The sequence below is a fragment of the Pteropus medius genome, unplaced genomic scaffold, assembly GCF_902729225.1.
Source record: "Pteropus medius unplaced genomic scaffold, Ma_sr-lr_union100, whole genome shotgun sequence".
In the NCBI taxonomy this organism is placed as follows: Eukaryota; Metazoa; Chordata; class Mammalia; order Chiroptera; family Pteropodidae; genus Pteropus; species Pteropus medius.
The window spans coordinates 489987-510138 of NW_024350397.1; the positions used below are offsets into that span (position 1 = coordinate 489987).

The following is a 20152-nucleotide window of genomic DNA, read 5'->3' on the forward strand; positions in this document are numbered from 1 at the left end:
GATAACATTAATCGCTAAAAATTACTACTGCCAACTATATGCTCGATCCATCCATCCTTACAAGAACCCTATGATTTGTATCCTATTATAATCCCCATTCTCAAAAAGTTAATCTGAAGCTTGGTAAATAGTGAAGCTGGCGTCCACACGTAGCCATCTGTGTGCCCTTAACCACTACACTGCACAACCTCTAAGGCAACTACAATTTCTTCCAAATTTGAGCGGCAACTATTCCACTATGCTAAGGGCTATTTCCCCATGTTACAGAGACCATTTTACACAAACAAAGCCAAATAAACCTAATATGTGTTAAACTGGACATGTGAATTTCTTATTAAAGAAAATCATCACACCGAGACAAGGAAGATTTGCCTCAGAACATCCATCACTGTGTGAGAACTCTAAAAATAAATGGAGATAAATTTGAGCATTAAATTAAATCAGATGGTCATAAAGTTTACAAAGACTTTGAAAGTAAATGAAATCACATCTGAAGATGACTACTCTTTAAGATTAACTGGTTAGTTGGCATTTAGCTCACTCATCTTGTTTATCTTTAGAAAAGAGAGAAAAATGGAACCACTTGTGGATCTCTTAAGATTCAGTGGAAAATTCATCTTCTCACCTTGACAGGTGTCTGCAGGAAGTATCAGAAATGCTTCACATTTAAATGGCTGCCCATATGCAAAACAGCTCATTTGGACAGATTATCAGCAAGCCCCAGAGCCCTCATGAGGCATAGAAAACCACTGCCAGGAGGTGGGGTGGGAAATAGTGGCCTTTCATTTCTAAGAATTTAATTCCACCAATTTAGTCCAAAACGTACATCTATGAAAACTATAGCAGTAACATTAAAATGGACTCTTTCTTACAATAGCATTAAATTACAAGAATGTGTTTTGGTGGCCATATTTTCATTACAAAATGTGGAATGCCTTCTCTTACTTGGTCACATTCTCTTTGCTGATGGAACATTTCCATATTGCCCCTGTGACAGCAGCCAAACGTTTTTTATTGTCGGTGTTATTGAGCAGACTGGCCAGGGGTTTAAGTCCTCCGTGCAGCCTAACCAGGTCACGAGTTTCCTCATCTTCAGCACACTACACAAAAAATCAAATCAGAAGCTGTCAGTGATCAAGGCATACCAAGATCTCTGTGATTATTAAAGAGGCTGTCATTCTAGTAACTATAAAACTTCTTTTCAGAGAGTACCGTTTTCTGAAGGCACCTCCAAGTAAAATATAATTCTTCTCTACACTGGCAGCTATCTGACAGTCTCTCTGCTAGGTTTTGGCCATGTCTAGCAGTTTCTGCACATTTAGCAATTTTCTCAAGCCAGCTCTGAGGTACCCGGGTTTCCACCAAGACAGACAGAGGTTGGTAAATCTAGAATGTCACATGCATCAATGGAGGATTTCTGCAGTGATGCAACCAGAATCTTGGGAAAACATAGTAGATAGATTAGTGACAGGGATTCAGTCAGATCTTTAATGACCCCCCAAATCTAAGAGATAAGGAATTTCCCCCAACAGAGTTTCTATGTCCAGTGGGTTATATCAATAGCAACTGACATTTTATTCAAACATGTTTATCCATATGTTTGTATCATCTTTCGAAATAAATATGCACCACATAGGTGATCCCAACTGATCAACCTTCCTAGGTTATAGAGCAAGATGATGATTTACTACAGGTTTGCTATTATCCTAAGCATACAGCTGGGCTCTGAGGCCACATGATACAGATGCATGTCATACAACATCCATGAGAACCACTAGAGGAAATCCTCATCATAATACACCACGAGGCACCTGCCATGTTTATCTTCCATTTGCGACTTTCTGTTCTGGTTCAGCTGCAACTTTTAAAAATTAATCACTATTTCTATCCAACCCGTAACGGTTTCTCATATGGGGCACATATACAAGTCAAGACATATCTTTGTTACGAGCTGAATTGTGCCCTCAAAACTCTTTTTTAAGCTGCAGCTCTAACGCCTGTACTTCAGTATGTGACCATATTTGAAAACAGAGTCTTTAAAGAGGTAATTAAGGTTAAACGAGGTCATTGAGCTGGGCTCTGAAATCCAATCTGACTGATGTCCTTATAAGAAGAGGCTACTAGGACACAGAGGAAAGATCATGTAAAGATGGAGGGAGAATGACATGAAGATGGCCATTTACAAGCCAAGGAAAGAGTCCTCAGAAGGAATCAGTTCTGTCGACACCTTGATCTAGGACTTCTAGCCTCCAGAACTATAGGGAAATAAATATCCACCAGGCATTTAAGCCACCAGTGCATGATATTTTGTTATGGCAGCCGTGGCAAACTAATACAACCTTCTACTAACATGAACCTCTTCTCTATCTTTTTGATGCACTCTCACTTTGCATATTTTAAAACGCATTCCTCTAGGATATCAATTTTGATTAGACAGAAGCTGGCCAGGCCAGTAACCAGCCATATACTAATTTATCAAGGCCATCTTTTCTTCCCCTTTACCATTTTAATCTGTTTTCTGGCATACAATAAGTCCTCACCTAACATCATCGACAGGTTCTGTGACTTGAAGTGAAACGATGTGTAACAAAATCAATTTTACCATAGGCTAAGAGTTAAGTTACTATAGCATCTCATCGACATTATAATGAAATAATGTTGAATGAAACAATGTTATTTGAAGATATCCTGTACTATGAAATTTATAACCCATATAAAGTTAACAAAGATTAAAAGTAAATAAATTAAAAAACAGATAAAACAGGAACACACACACAACACACTTGTACTCATTCATCCACCTTGTCTTGGTAGGAGATAGACTTTCCAAGACCACTGTGTTTGAATGGGATATGTGAAAAGCAATATAGAAGCACCGTACACATATTTAGCCATTTTATACTAACTAAATCATTTTAGCAGACAAAGATACATGTGTCTTATAGAACTGCAAATAATCAGACAGGTTGAAGCAGGTTGCTCTCTGAAATTTACAGGCATCTGTCACTAGCACTAGACAATGGTTCTCAGACCTATGTGTGCATGAAAATCCCCGGAGGATCTTGGAGAAAATGCAGATTCCTGAGTCCCATCCCCAGAGAATGAGGCCTTGTGTTTAGAAGCACCACCTCCACCTACATGAAGACCACCAGGACTGGGTGGAGGGTCCCCTGTACCTGGTAGATGGCCATGGCGCAATGCTCCTGCAGTTGCTCATTCTCACTATTTAGGTTCTTTACTAGATTTTCAATTATCCTTTCTGCTTTGATTGCAGCTCGGTAGTTTTCCTAGGAATATGAATTTAAATATTGATATGTGCATAATGCACACATATAAGTATTTACATTTATTAATAAGTACACTAAATAAACTTTCTAAGTAAATACATTAAAGCCCAAGGTTCACATAAGGGTGTAACAATAAGAGAACTTAGTCAACATGTTCAAAAAAATATCACATAGATAACAATTTAATTAATGTTCTATTAGTATTTTGATCTCTTTCTAATAGGATACTGACTTCTTGTGGGGAAAAATCCTTAGCAGTCATGATAACCTTACAAATTGTTTTTTGGCTGAGAAAGGCAAGGGGAGCGGAGCTGGCCTGGGTACCTCTGATGCACATTCTTGCAATGTCCCCACCACCGGAATCAGCATGTTTTCATGAGACGTCTTCAATAACCGAGCCAGCAAAGGAATACCCCCCGCCTTGCGGATGGCTTCTTTATTCGTATAGCTCTTACTGCAGCTCCACAGCGCCTGCGCCCCACAGCGGGCCACTTCCACGTCTCTTTCGTCATACAAACTCGATTGAACAGGCTCTGTGGCGTTCTGTGCACAGTCGAGAAGAGCAACCTACGAGAACAAACACGGTATATGTGGGAATCTTTAAAATAAAAGACTACATCCAACAACAGCCACAGGCTTGCCACCAAGCTCACCTCAATCAAAAATAAGAGTATTTTTAAAAACTAACGTTCATACTACACAGCAGCCAGTGAAAGCAAAGACGGTATTTTCCTAACATGGCTCTAACAGTTACGTTAGTAAGATTTGTAAACCACATCCTCAGCCCTGGCATCTCAGGAAAGCAGGCTCCCTAAAGCCATTAGAACTGTCTGATGAGAAATGACTGGCCACACTCTCTTAAAACCCTGACATAGCATCCCACCTGCACTACTGAAACCAAGCAAACCAAATGGCACAGATGCCAGGATGCCCTTTTCTTTGGAAAAACCAAAGTTACTGGAGACCTTAAGAAAAGGCAGTTTATATGGATATAGCAGTATGTCAGGGGGCCCCAAAGATGAAGTAAAGCAAGCCCCCCAGAACTGTCTGTATCCAACACATGTCTACACCATTCTCCTCTCTCTCTGCAGGCCAAATTCCATGGATACTGCCCACATAATCACGACCACCAATCCCGAGTTTAGAAGGGAGTAGCCCAGACTAAGTAGAGTCTTTGATTCCTAATTTCAAATTCCTGGGAGAGATACGTGGAACCAGCTTGAGTCAGGTGGACGCCTGTGGTCTAATTAGTTATGAACCAAGGAAGGACAGGGGTGAGGAGAATTTACATGGGTTCAGGTATCGCAATGTGAGGAAGATATTCTAAAACAATGGGATTGAACACAGGGCAGAGAGACTAAAAGTATCTGTGGACTACAGTTATTCCCTCTTATCTATATGAAGTCCAGACTCCATAGCTCATCGGATAAGGCCCTGTGTGATCACCGTGGTCCTCCACCTTCACCTCTCACTGTGCAGCCAGCCCATCTCTCCCTAGGTCTGGCCACATTAAACCACTTGCAGTTTCTGAACACGTAGTGTTGTTTCTAGCTCTGGGCCTTTACTAACACGACTCCATCTTCCTGAAATGCCTGTCCCTGGTGTGTCTGCCTGACAAATACCTACTCATCTTTCAAGACTCGACAAAGACTACATCTTCTCTTTCCAGTTTCTCTTGACTGTGCTCCCTCAAGTAGGATCCATTGATCACCCCCTCCCCTTTGCTCTTCCACTATTCCTAGTACTGACTTCCATAAAATATCTAATACTCACCCCATCACACTTATACTTTTGCTTATAGCCCCCCTTCCCCCACCACTGTGAGACTGTGACATGTCTATGGTCAGGAACATACATTTTTAAAAAATTATTTATTATTATTATTATTATTGCCTACAGCACCTAGTCTTCCTAGGTGGTCTCCCATCCAAATACTAACAAGGCCCGAACCTGCTTAACTTCAGAGATCAGACTTCGGGCTCATTCAGGGTGGCATGGCCGTAGACCATAGACCATGGCTCCATTGGGGTGCAAACCCAGGATCTTCTGTGTAAAGCAGACATGCTAACCGCTACACTATGGAACCACGTCCAGGAACATACATTTTTTATATTCATAATTCCACCAGCTAGTTCTATACTTGGCACACATTTCAAGAAATGTTTGAAATGGTTTTCAATGAAAGTGTCAAGTATGCTACACATACAGAGGAACATGTAAACTGGCCACAGAATTCACAGAGCTAGATTCGGCAATACACCCATGCCTGATGCATTCTCCCTGCCTACTCAGACTTTGGGTCTTCTGCCCAGTCTTCTATTAGGTGTGTCTCTCCAGAGACTGACCTTCATCCAGGTGCTCCAACCTCACTGTGGCCAGTGACCTTCTGCCTTCTCTGATCCTGACCTTGATGTCCTTGCTCTGACGCCATAAGCAGTTCACTGATCCATCTCTGCATTGGTGACCTCCCTCATTTCCAGTTTTCCCTGCGGACTTTACCATCCCCACCCCATACCTAGTAAACAAAAGTGAATCCCCAATCTCTGTCCTTCTCAGATGTGTTCTCGACCCAGCAATTATGAGTTTATTATTAGTCTATCTATTATTGGTCTTTCCTGTACCTGATTCAGCTATTATTTAAAATTAAATCAAAATGTGTGTCATTAACATGACTAAATTAGTGCAATCATACAAATTCCAGGCCTTCAAATGTGATGCATAAAACTTCCCTAAAAACATATTTTAGTTTCACATTACGTTATTCATTCTTATAATTTAATGGGAGTAGTTTCAGTGGGGAGCCACATCAGCCTACCATGTAATTTCATTATTTAAACAGAACAATGACAATCACAGTAATAATTACCTCTTCCCCCAAGATTTTATTATAAAATTTTGTAAACATATACAAAAGCTGAAAGAATTATACAGCCATTATACAGCAATATCCATACACCCACCACCTAGATTCTATAATTAACATTCTGCCATATTTGTTTTATCACACAGCTAAGCATCATTCATCCACCTGTCCATATAGAAATACATCTTATTTTTGAAACAGTAATTATCATTTACAGTGCTCTACAGATTACAAATGAAAACAAAGACTCTCTTTCAGTAAATTTCTGAACACATTTTACTGTGCATGTATTCACATTATTTTTCCCCAAAAAACAGTATTTATTTATAGAATTTATTGATCCCAAATCTATTGCATTTGGTTATGTCGCTTTTAATTAGGAATATTTTCCCTGCCTTTTCTTGTTTTTGTTTTTTATTTATGACCTAGAAATTTCAGAGTTCAGGTCAGATAATTTAAAAACTGTCCGAGTCTGAATTTGTCTGATTGCTTCTTCATGGCTGAATTCAGGTTAAACATTTTTGGCCAGAATATTCCAAAAGTGATGTCGTACTTCCCAATGTATCCATTAGGAGGCACTTGGTGCCAGTTTGTCCTGTTATTGATGATGCTAAATTTGATCACTTTATGATAGTGTACACTAGATTTCCCCACAGAAAAAAATACAACTATCCCCTCTGTTCTTAATAAGTAATTTGATATAATAAATATGATATTTTTGAGACTGTGAATATCCTGTTAAATCCATATTATGATTAACCTTTTTATATGCGTAATGTATGGTACTAAATTCTATGGATGACACTAAGATGAATAAGACATGTTTCTCATCTTAAGGAACTTAAAATACAGAAGTGGTGACCTCTAGTATAGTAAAAGCTGTGGGAGAGACACACTATCTGTCGATCCTTACCTAGGAGGTTAGAAATGCATTTCCATATTACACTTTATTAAGGTCTTTCCTGCCATGCAAGGGTGTTAAGGAGAGTTTTTTCTTTCAGCGATAGTTATTGAAATAATCTTTTTTTCTGATTATAAAAGTAATACTTCTATGACAAACTAGCAAATGTGGTAAAATAGAATAAAAATTTGGTAATCACCTCAGATCAAACCCCTGTGAACAATTTTCAATTTTCAATTATTTCAAATGTCTTTTCTGTACTTGTTAGGTAGGTCTTTAAAAATTGAGACCATAGATGCCATCAATTTTTAATCCTATTATGGTTTATATAATATTAAATATACATTTATTCCTTGTTATTAAATAAACTTCCAAAATATAACACTAATAGCTGAAAATAGATATTTCTTATGGGTATACTGCAAACTATTTTACTTATTGCATAATGTAAAACATGCTGTTTCCAGTTGTCGCTCTTAGAAGTAACAATGAGATGAATAAGTATCTGCAGCTCTGACTCTCTCCTTGGGGACAATCCTCATGGTGAGGTCACCACACTGGAGGTCAAGAGCTACCAACCTGCTATGCACTGCACAGGCTCTCACCATCCATCACCAACACTGCATGCGCACATGCATACACGCACACACACGCACACGTGCGCACACCCACATACACTGTAACACACACTATATCCCTACCAATGTAATAGGTGAAAATTACATGTATTTTTTTTAATTTGTATTTCTTTGCAAAATAATGTTGAACATGTTTTTTAGCCACTTGCTAATATAAATATACAAAAATAGTTTTCAAGGACATGGTATACCAAAAGAAGATTCCCAGAACACACCCGTGGTTATCTAATGTCCGGGAGTGGCCAGGAAGGACAGCAGGGAGCTGACATCCCGGTGGCAGCTGGTGTGCTGATGAGGATGTCGGTGGTACTCACCAGTTTGGTGATGCCCCCGTGATGCCTCACTGCCCGCCGGGCTCTTTTAAACTTGGCAACATTCGCAATTGTCTCAGCTGCCAAACATTTCAGACTCTTATGTGGAGAATCAAGTATATTAACCATAATTGGTAAGCCCCCAAGGTCAACAATATTACGTCTGATTTGAGGATTATGACTGATTTCCTTCAGGATTTTTAATGAACCAATCTAAAGGAGAAAAAACGTTATAGATGAATTGAGTGCTTACTATAGAACTTGTGCTTTATTTTTAAAAATTCCGAGTCAACTAAAAATCCTTCCCCAATTCTATTCCCAGGTGTTACACATAGCCTCCATATTTTCCTTCAATTATATATATATAATTGAATGTATATATATATATATATATACACACACAATTTTATATATTTTATATGTGTATATACGTGTATATATACACAATTTTATATATATTATATATATTTTTATATATTTTATATATATAAAATTGTGTATATATACACGTATATACACATATAATTTTATACATATATAAACATATAATTTTATATATATATGAAAATATATAATTTACATATGTATATGTAAATACTCATCATTTAAAAAGCGCATACTAATGAAAAAGAACCAGAAGAGAAAGAAGAAGAGCAGAGAGATGAGAAGAACAGCTAACAGTAGAAGTAGCAGATTATCAGTAAGAAGAGCAGATAAACACGAGAAGCAGGCAGCAGGAGTGGCAGGCACCTAGCACTAAGAAGTGAACCACGAGAAGGTAAGAATAAGGTTCCTCATCCACTATGACAAAGCACTCACCTTACATTTGACTTCATCTGTATCAAGTAAATTGATTAAAACTTCAAGGCCTCCAACATCCCTGATTGCCAACTGGCAGGTCTCTTGTGCTAAGTTGAAATCCTTCATTGAACACAATGCAATCACTGTAGCGGTCTGATTTCCTCCCTATGAAGACACAGTGCCACAGAAAGATTAAATAGGATCATCCTCCCATAGAAATGTACTAAACGGTTATAAATCCGTGAACTGGGAAATGTAACTCCCCACTCACACGGCACATTACACTTTATTCAAGTTCTCCGTGTGGGTTATAATGTGTTAAATGAATCGTGTGGAGCTAAAGTATGAAAAAGCTGTACAGAGTGTCATAAAACATTATTCCAATAAAGAGAACATTTAAAGATGGTCGGTCTGCTTTAAGCAGCTACAGCATTAGGCGGTCTTAGTGTATTAAATAGAGTCGAGGGGCAAGCCTTGAGAGAGCCACTGAGGAATGTAAGTTTTATGCAGAGGTGACAAGTGGTCCCTATAGTTCTCGCCCAGTATACTGTGCCATGCAAACCATGTCTGAAAATTCTTCTTACAGATGTACATATGTTCTTATTTTTGTACGCATGTGCATGCACATGTATGTTCTTACAGATGCAGGTATGGTCTTACGTGCATACGTACGTATATGTGCGCTCTTACATATGTACATGTGTTCTTAGCATGAACGTACGTACATATGTTCTTACAAATGCATGTATGTTTGGAAGAGGGAAAACCTGGAAGGAGGGAAACCATGTGGGAGGCAGTGTAACAATCCACGTTGGAGCCAAGAGGAAGTGGAGTAAGGGCTGCGGAGGTTGCGAAAGAAGAGGCAGTTCCGTTAAGATCTGGAGATGACGCAGTGGGTGGCTGAAGAAGAGGAAGATAAAGCTTCACTGCCATGAGCAAAATGCTGGCCCAAACGAGAGGATCACGCGAATCAACGTTTACGTAATCACCACATATAAAGAATAGTGGGGAACTGCTCCTTCAAGATAAAACGATCTGAGAGCGTTTTTAAAATTTAATGATTGATCAGTGAAACTGACCTGCCAGGAAATTAAAATCAGAATTCAGTGCAGGAATTCTTAAACAATGTCCACTGATCATTAATACCTTGAAAATCTTCTGAAGAACACAGCATAGTACAGATTACTTCTACTGCTATTAAGACTAGCTGGTAAATAAGAATTCTAGTATAAGCACTAAAATAGTTCATAAGACACAAAAGCAATATGTCTAATGTAGCTAAGACTAAACTATTTTTGTAAAATGTGGTCATAAAAGAGTCTTGTCTCGGATTTCTACCTCAAAACATAGTACCAATGGCATAAAAAAAACCAAAAAACAACCTTTTCTTTTTTGAGGGAAGATGTCTATAAATTGTTTATTTGCATTTGTTATCATTACTCTATATTGCCATATCCATTATATATGTGTACATATAGATAACATATAGACTTAGCACAAAAAATGGAAATTATATTCAAGCTGCCCATCTCCCTCCATAGCACGGTACTCAAATCCTCCTGTGAATTGAATATAATATGTTACTTTTAAAATAAGACACTGAAATGGGATTACTAGAGGGCAAGCGGCAAAAGTGAAATTGGAAAGGTTTAGACTTCAGCCTTTCCTCTCCTTTCCAGAAAATTCTCTCCAGATCTCTAAAAATGTTATGAACCACTATCCTGTGGAGACACCACTGACAATTTCCGTATTTACGTTAAATTAATTTTATATTAATTTTCCTTCTGGGTTATCTAGACTGTCCTCTATGTTCAAAATTAAGTCTAGAATGACAATAGCCTTAATTTTATTATTTACATTTAAAGTACATTTTATTCCTTCAATTCTTAGTGTCCTTTTCTCAGTATCAAGAGAGATTTTAACAGCACTAACTTTCCTACAGTTGGTTCTGAAACATAAAATAATAAGCCCTCTATGTATTACTGTCAGTTTCATAAACTTTCTCATTTGGGGGGCACAGGACCCCCACATGCTAGTACTTCTGATGCCTCTTTTAGAAAAAGAAATGGCAGATATTTTGTAAACCGTAAAGAATCTAAATGTTACTCATCATTAATTAAACAATGAAGAATAAAGAAAAGCAAAGCAAGTAAGAAAAAACAATTCATTAAACGAAGCCCTTTTTCTGAATTTAAATAGTTAAAAGGAGCTAGAAAGTTCCCGTGGGGTACCTGAAGGAACAAACCCAGGTTCCTACATTAAAAGGTTGAAAATGCAAACCAAGAGCTTCAGGTAGAGTGAGTTCCTTAGGCAGTAGCTTCAGGGTCAAGCTTGGCTAGAAAGCAAGATGTCAGACAGTTGTGTCATGCCTCAGTCAAGCCGAGAGTCCCCACGCCACAGGCCCAGCTTCCTGAAGAAGAGTGTACTATTCCGACATTCAGTTGTACATGATCAAGGACCTCCTTGACTGCTATTCTTGCATTATATTTTCTTTGGTAGCAATTTTACACTTATACACTCAGTACAATCATCGCTTCCTTATTTCATTTTAAGGTCTCCCAATTTTTCTCTTTCTGTAGACTATGTCTATCCTTGGAGCTTTATTTCATTGTTTACACTACGACCGATGACATCAATTTTTTAAAAGTCGTGCACTTGCAGCGGATACTCAAAAGGTAACATTCTATATTTTTCTGAATTATCTCTAGGCCAATTTTGAAGCCAAAGGATGGAAAATTTACATTTATCATTAAGAAGTTAGATCCTGATAGGAAAAAAGAATTCTGTAAATTAAGAGCTTTTTCTGAAAATCTGGAAACATATTCATAGGCTTGAGGGATTTTTTTTTTCAGAACAGTTTTATATTAGGGAAAGTTAGTTTTTCCACATTTCAGGATTTAGTTCTACCCTTGTCACTGACCACACTCCCCGAAGGATTATAAATCTTTCAGAATGAATACCAGAGGATGGGAGCCAAAATATTCGACATACAGAGCCGCAAATGTTAGCCAATTGCTATCCTTTAAATACCGGCTATGTCAAAAAATTTTCAAATGTTCGTTCTCCTTTCCCAGACGCCATAAACATCTCACTGTGGAGAAGCAGTGCAAATACACTCCTTTTTTAATTAAATCTCCCTGGAGAATGTAATTAATTGCCAATCCTTATTTTCACATTTTATAATGCATTTGCATTTGTGAGGTTTTTAAGTGCTGGAGAAAACATAGTAAAATATTATTTTACAAGCTTCTGAAGGGTTTTGAAGAATGCTTCCAATAAGCTTTTCCACTCCTTAAATTAATGCAATTCTTTTGCTAGTTGTCTTCCTGCCCCTGCTTCTTCTCAGACATCTCCTGGCTCTGTCCGCCTTCAGATATTTTGCAACTCACATTCCCTTTTATGACCGGGAGACATTTGTTCATGTGCATAATCAGTTTTTAAACACACAAAGGTTGAATGAATGTTGCTTTCTCTTACTTTTCTCAAAATTTCTTTTTGAAAGACAAGATGAATAGAAGACATTTTTCTAAATAATGTTTTTCATTGTTTTAAATACAATCTTTGAAATAAAAATGTATTACATTATTTGGTATAAAGAGCAATACTCACTCCCAAACCCCCTTACTGCTTGATAAGGAATAAATATTGACTAAGTTTAGGTGGAGAATGTATTCAAGATCAAATCGGGAAGCAAGCTGCCTCAAATCATTTTTATATTCTTTCACTCAACAAATTTACACACTAACTAGTCACTGCGTTCAACGCTAGGCCCCTGAGACATCCAGGTAAATAAAAACAGACATGGTCTTTGTCTTTATGGAGCTTACAGTTTAGCGAAGATGAAAGATTTTCATTTTTTTTTTAAGCCCATTCAAATACGTGAAAACTATGAAAAGTGCTATAAGGGAGAAGGGCATGGGGCAACAAAGGCCCACGATAGGGCCTTTAACCAGGCCAGGGGGATCAGGGAAGTTCTGCCCAAGGACCATATGTTTGGACCGAGGTCTGGACAAAGAGTAGGAGCTTTTCCCTGATGGAGAAGGGAACTGATGGAAGGCATTGCAGTCAGTGGAAACGGTATGTGCAAAGCTCTACACTGACGTGGAACATGGCGTGTTGAAGACCTAAAGGCAGCCAGTGTGGCTGAGACCCAGATAGTGGGTGGCTGAGTGGTCCAAGACGAGCAGGGTGGGCAACACACCCTGCTGGGCCCATAGGCAGGGTTGAGAATTTTAATCTTTGTTGAAGATTGATAGGAAATAGTCAAGAGCAGTTGTTTTTCTGAGGAGAGGACAGGGAAAGACTAACATGAGCTGAGTATATTTTTAAAAGACCATTCTGTTGACGAGGCCTCTGGCTGGAAAGGGGCAAGTGTGGACATCAGGTTACTGCAGCTATGCAGAGAAGAGCATATAGAAAGGGGTGACTCGGATCCGGAGGCTGATGTGATTTACCGTGTCAGAAAGAATTCGAGGAACTTGGTTCAGAAGAGGATACTACAAAGCTAGTAGATGGAACTGATGGGCAACACACTCACAGGGACAGTAAGTCACAGCTTGCTGTCAGAGCCCCACAGGACGACAGTGAGGCAAGGCGGCAGACAGAGGCATGACTGGGAACTCAGGCCTCTCTTTTCCTGTCCCCCAGTGTCCGTGATCAAGAGTCAGCAGGCAAGACCTGGTGAGGTGACACAACCATCACATAGCCATCCAGCTGGCTTTCTATGTTCTTAGCATTTTTTCCTCCAAACACGCCACTCAGAGAGCAAGAAAAGTGAGTGCCTGCCAATGACTGTTAATGACGATGAAGGGCCTGGCACCCGGCATGGAGCTTTGGCTTACAGGTGCTCATCCCCTCCCGGGGTCAGAAATGGCGAACAGTCAGTGCTCAAAGTGAGTGGCACATGGCCACGTAAGTCAAGGCGGTAAAATATATTGCCTTGCCTTCTGTTTATTTGCAAAACGATTTTATACCGATGATTCAGTGCTCATAAACCTAAGACTCAAGAGATGAGACTCAGAGAACTCCAGGAAGGAAAATGAGAAAAGACTGTTCCAGAAGAAAAAAGAAATTTGACTCAGACTGTTATACTACAAGCTTGCTAAGAATTCTGATTGGGAATAAGGGGTAAGGGACGATGCAAGGATTCCCTACACATTCTTTTTAAATAGCCGTGGAACATTGACAGACATTGATAACTTATTGGAATATCCTAGTTATTACAATGAGAAAAAATCTGTACCAAATATAACTGTCTTCCTAAAAAGAGTAGAAGAATGAACTGAATAATTATGATAATTACTAAAAATAGCTCAGTAAAGTGGCTGGATACAAGGGCAACATTCAAAAAAATAAGTAACTTTCCATACACTAAGAATAACAAATAGAAATGTATAATCTGAAAAATGTTCCCATGACAATATTAGCAAAATAACAACAAAAATATCTGAGTAAATCTCACAAGAAATGTGTTGGAAATATATGGAAAAAAGCAATTAAGTTTTACTAAAGTACGTAAAGAATTAAATAAATAAATGGTTATACCATACTCCTAAATAGGATAGCTGAATGTTATTAAAATTGCAGTTTATCCAATGGTAACTTATAAATTCATGCAAGCCAACCAAAGTCTCAATAGCAGTTTTTGAGTTGTTTCTTTTTTTAAACTTAATTCTCAACTCATTCTAAATATGACTTGGAATACAAAATACACAAAAAGTAGGTTTAAATTTTTTAAAGAAAACTCTCTGGCAAATCAATTATTAAAATATAGCAAACTATAGCAATTAAAACAGTATGGAACTGGCTTGGGAACATCCAAATAAATCAACATAACAGAGACAGACCCAGAAACAAACTCTCGCATGTGAGACTACAGTATTTGTTAAAGGTAGATGCTCTCAAATCATTTAAGAAAAGAGTGGACAAGCCAATAACCTGTGTTGATACAACTATCCACCTAGAGAAGAAAAGTAAAGTTAGATACCACCTCTCACTATACATAAATCTAAATGGATTAAGGACCTGAACTTTTTTAAAAAGCTACTATCAGAAGGAAATAGAAAGCATTTGTTGTCTTAGAATGGCTTCAGAAGAACCTTTCTAACTCTCAAGACACAAAATCCATAAGCCACTAAGAAAACAGTTGATATATTTATTAATGTACAATTTAAAAACTCATAACAAAGAGTAGATAAAAAGACATGACAAAATATCTGTAAATAATATAATGAAGAATTAATTTGCATTGAGAACCGAAGACAAAGAACTCCACAGAAAAACAGGCAAGGCGTACAATACAATGGCTACTGACATTTGAAAAAAATTATCAATCTCACTAGTAATCAGGAATAAGGAAATTTACACACGACACATTTTTCCCTTATCAGAATTGGCTAAATAAATAAATAAATAAATAAATAAATAAATAAATAAATAAAATACTGCAGATTAGTAAGAATTTATAACAGTGAATCTCTTTCCTAGATGAACAAGTCTCAGACCCTGGGGAGAGTTTAAAGGCTATTAATGGCCAGACCTTTTCTAGACAAATTCAGTTAAAACTTCCACAAATGGTATCTGGGCATCGGGGTCTTTGTTTTGTTTTTAAAAGCCTGGCTGATTTCGTTCTGTAATAAAGGTTGAAAACCTTTGGTATTTTACTAATAGAATGTAAACTGATGCTTGCTTTCTGTAGAGAGTATCAAATAAAAAGATTTTTATAGAATCCAGCTTGGTTGGTTTATTACTTTTCATTATTTCTCTTTAAATTAAAAAAAAAAATTAATGCAGTACTTCCCAAACTTTACTGTGCATATATTTTTTCTGTTTATTAAAACAGCTTTATTGAAGTATAATTGATATACAAAAAACTGCACATCTTTAATGTATACAAGTTGATGAGCTTGGAAATATGCACACACCTTTGAAGCCATCAACAACAGATTTATTACCATTGATCAAGGTAATAAACATATCTATCACCTCCAAAAGTTTCCTTATGTCTCCCGCTTTTTTGCGGTAATACCACTTAACATGAGAGCTATCCTCTTAATTTTTTAAAGGGCACAATACAGTATTATTACCTATAGGCACTTATGTTATACAGCAGATCTCTAGAACTTACTCATCTTGCAAAACCGAAACATTATACCCATTGAACGACAACTCTCCATTAGAACTATCAACATTTAAATGTATACTCTTTGACCCAAGCAATTCCATTTCAAAGAATCTATCCTACAGAAATAGTGTCCATAGCCAAAGAATACATAAACGTATTTGCTGCAGTGCTGCTGGAGCAACAAAAATTGATCTGGGAGATGATCTAACAAGTTATCAAAAAAGAACTGTTCAATTATTGATATATACATATAATGAAATACTATGTAGCAACTTAAAGGGCTCAAATAGGCATGAAAGATCACCAAGGTGTAACATTAAATATAAAAAGAAAAATGTAGAATAGTATGACTTCATTTTATGTATAAAAATTATAAATGTATATGAACAGAAACATCTGGAAGGGAGCTTTCACTTTCATTATTTTGCATGGCTTGAATATTTACAATGAGCGTATGATAATGCATTTTATAATATTTTAAGATGTTAAATTCAGAAGAGAATAAGAAAAGGACCAGAAGAGGAACATATGCTTCTGTTATACCCTGCATGTCACAGAAACATTAAGAGGCCACAACCAGATAGCCACACCCACCCAGAGAGCAAAAGCTGGGAAGAAAGTCACAGCCCTTGCCAGCAGGAATCTCAGAGGCTAGTAGACCAAAAAGGGACATGGAGTTTAACATTTGTCCTATAAACATGCAGTTTGTAATAAAGATTACAACAGATTATAGATTCACGTGTAAAATGAAAGATCATTTATACCCAATCTGGTACCTCTTTTACTCCTTTAGAAATTCTTCAGCATACAAACTTCTATAACAAGACATGAATATGTGTTTTTAGAACAAAAAGTATAACAGCTTGGTGCATTATATTAACTGGGAGCTAGGCAATATTATTTTACTTCACTATTTTTAGCCTCTCAAATTTGAAGGGGAAGCATAATTCGAGGAACAAAAAAAATGGTGTGGCTGCAAATACATCAGGCAGCAAATACCTTGGAAATATCTATTACATTTTCAGATCATTACATAAAACTGCCTTAGATATCAAAATTCTTTCCAATCAAAAATCTTATGAATAGCTAGATGGGCAGTGTGTATCATATAATTATGCTCTAGCTGGGCTAGTTCACAGTGTGCATTCATGAATGAATGAGTTAAAGCTTAAGAGGCTGCCTATGAGATTTTTTAAATTGTCATTTTTCAGTAGTTAAGTTGACGTGGTTGTATAATGCTAGCTAGAAGTGGCATAAACTGTTATGGTTCACTAGCATTGTATTATCATACTCATCAAATCACCTTTGCTTTTTCTCCACTTTCATTTATTTATAATAGCCGAAAGGAAGGAGATTTTAAAGCTCAAAAACTGAAAAAGTTATTATTTTATTTTGGGAGTATAGATTTCCCTGTGGAGATGAGAAATCTCTCCATCACTTCCACCATCTCTTGTGTAATAAAAATCAAAGGGGATGACTTCTTTTTTTGTGGGCAATATAAACATACAAGTAATACACATCTCAAGTAATCCAAGTATTTAAAAGATGTTCATTTCTTACACCTGATGAGTTAAGAAAATATAAATGTGAACTCTAATGGGTAGAAATTTTGTTGGATGATGGAATTTAAAATATGATATCTGACAGGTAGTTTTTTTAAAAAGCTTTTTTTAAAAAAGCTCTCCTACTCTTTGTCACAGTCTTTTTTTTTTAAGTTAACCCATGTCAATGTAACAACGTATGTCTTAACTTAAAGAATGTATCTCAGGAAAGTGGTATTAATCTTCCTTTTTAACTAGTGGAGTTTATCTGGGTGCATAAACAGTGACTTTTTTTTTTTTCATTTTTGAAAGATTCTTTTCAATAAGAATAACACAGTACGACGTTCCTCTCCATTTAAGTAAAAACCTAACAAAAGAGCACTCTCATACTGCCTCCAAAAACGACTACTGAATTTTTTTTAAAAAGTGTTTTCTGTTAAGTTAGCCTCTTATACAGACGAGAAGAAGAAAAACCCAAGATAGAAAAAAAGGAACATCCAACAGCAAAGCCTGCAGCACCCCCGACCCTTGAAGTTCTTGACAGTGGGACGGGATAACCAGGCAACCGGTAGTAAAGACAGGAGTCTGGATGCCAGTCCTGGCCTCACGCCGCCTTCTGTGTGGCCAGGAGTGAAGTATTTCTCAGCTTTTCCACAATGAAACAAGAATCACAGTACCTGCCACTCTATACCCAAAGCCCAAGTAATGGGGAAGGAATTTAATTAACTGTAATTGATTGCAAAGTCCATCAAATTCTTGCAATGAAAAATCATATACCTATTTGAGGAATACCTCAGAGGTATTGTGGTTTCAGTTCCAGTCCACCACATTAAAGCCTCACAATACAGCAAGTCCTTCATTTCTGCCGGTGGAGGGTCTTGCCTTCAATTTGTAAAAACTGCAACATCTGTGAAGCACAATAAAGTGAAGCACAATAGCTATGCCTGCGACTCCCTATTACCGCTTAGAACTCTTTAACCAGTTAAGGGTGGGTGTGTGTGTGGGGGGTGTGTGTGTGCATGTGTTCGCTTCGTGGAAGATCATTAAGGAACTGACCACCGTAAAGGGATGAAGAAGTACAAAGTAGTAGTTACAAAACAGTGATGAGGATGTAGAATACAGCATAGAGAACATACATAGTCAATATTATCGTCATGGCTATGTGCAGTGCCAGGTGGGTGCTAGAGTAATCGGGGGGATCACTTCATAAATTACATAATTGTCTAACCATTGTACTGTGTACCTGAAACTAACAATGAATGAATGAATGAAAGTAGTTTTTAACCAAAGTTTTCAAATATGAGAATATCACTGCTGAGAATCCCTGCACCAGACCGGAAATCCAAACCGTGCCAGGGGAGGGAGGCCCGAGTGTTTCCTGGGAAGCTTCATGGGCTTTCTGGTGTGATTGTCTTTTAGTTATCACTCTGGAGAGTCCTGGCCTGAGAATTATGAATTTGTGGATACATGACAGAACAGGAGAATAACTAGCAAGACCCCCGGCTCATATGAAAAGTGAAGTCGACACCAGTGTTTTACAAATTGGATCATACAGAATGAACAAATTAGGCACTACCTCTCACCAACACGTCGGTGTGGAGAGAGAAGATAAATGCACAGTAGTCATTATAAGTTGCTACTCAGCAGCCTACAGCAGACATTTTCCGCTTAGTGAAGGTTCAGATACCATCACTATCTCCCCAGAATGTGGGAACAAGGACTGCCCCTGTATCACTTTCAAGACTGACACCACATTCGTGAATATACATTAAAAAGCCCTCAGTCTCCCCAGGCTTCACATCTAGCTCCTCACAGTTTCAGTGGTAAGAGCTTTCACTTGGAAGGAAACTCACTTTAAAAATAGACCTTTTTTGCTTCAAACTTTCCCAATTACTTATCTTCCTTTAATTAATCTTTTGTGTCTATGAGCTAGTTGCATAAAATTACCAAATGTTACTTTAAGATTTTTTTTAAAAGGCCATGATGTAATCTGCTTATAGGATGGCAAACTAACATTTAAAGAAAGACTTCCAGTTTAACACTGGAATTTTGATCCAAAAATATTGCCTCAGTTGTACTAACTCAAGGGAGAGGCAGCAACTCTCTGATTAACTATTAAGTGATCACGTTCCATCATAAATTAAAAGACAAAACAGGGCCACAAGCTCCATACTCTCTCCTCAGTCTCACTTATCCTGTGGCTCCTGAAGAGGCACAGCTTCATTTCTAATGACTAATTTGAGTTTCGTTCCTTTATTTCCAACTACTGCATGGGCATCTCTATTTGAACAGTTCACTCTCTTCAAACTTAATCTGTCCTGAACCAAACCTTCATCATAAATTGGCTTTCCTTTTTTCTTGGTCATTTCTTTGTTGCTACTGGAGACATGATCCTCTTCTAATCCCCCAACAGACTTTCACTATAAACACAACTGCCTTGTCACTGGCCTCCGTCTCTTCCCACCCAGATTCATTTTGCATAACACCTGCTGCTAGACTCAGCCTTTGCAATCAACACGTTCATCCTCCCACTCCCCCAGGTGGACTCTGATCGAAATCCCAGGTGCTGAAACAGACATCCGGCAGGGAGGAGATGCACCTGGAGAAATGGCCCTGGGGATTAGCCCTAGATTCCTCCATTATTGAGACATGTACTCAGGAAAGAGACCAGACCAACAAAGCCCTTC

General features: G+C 37.8%; 1 protein-coding gene across 6 annotated transcripts in view; it reads right to left on the reverse strand.

Annotated features, from left to right (window-relative positions):
* The window catches only part of ODAD2 (outer dynein arm docking complex subunit 2), a 138350-nt gene that overhangs the window by 85129 nt on the left and 33069 nt on the right, over window positions 1-20152 (reverse strand). For all 6 annotated transcript variants that reach the window (XM_039839673.1, XM_039839672.1, XM_039839671.1 and 3 more), the window contains 5 exons: window positions 8820-8966; window positions 8004-8213; window positions 3612-3854; window positions 3177-3287; window positions 946-1100 (listed from right to left, as the gene is read on the reverse strand). In XM_039839673.1, coding sequence (XP_039695607.1) covers window positions 946-1100; window positions 3177-3287; window positions 3612-3854; window positions 8004-8213; window positions 8820-8966 — 866 coding nt within the window. The remainder of the gene's footprint in view (window positions 1-945; window positions 1101-3176; window positions 3288-3611; window positions 3855-8003; window positions 8214-8819; window positions 8967-20152) is intronic.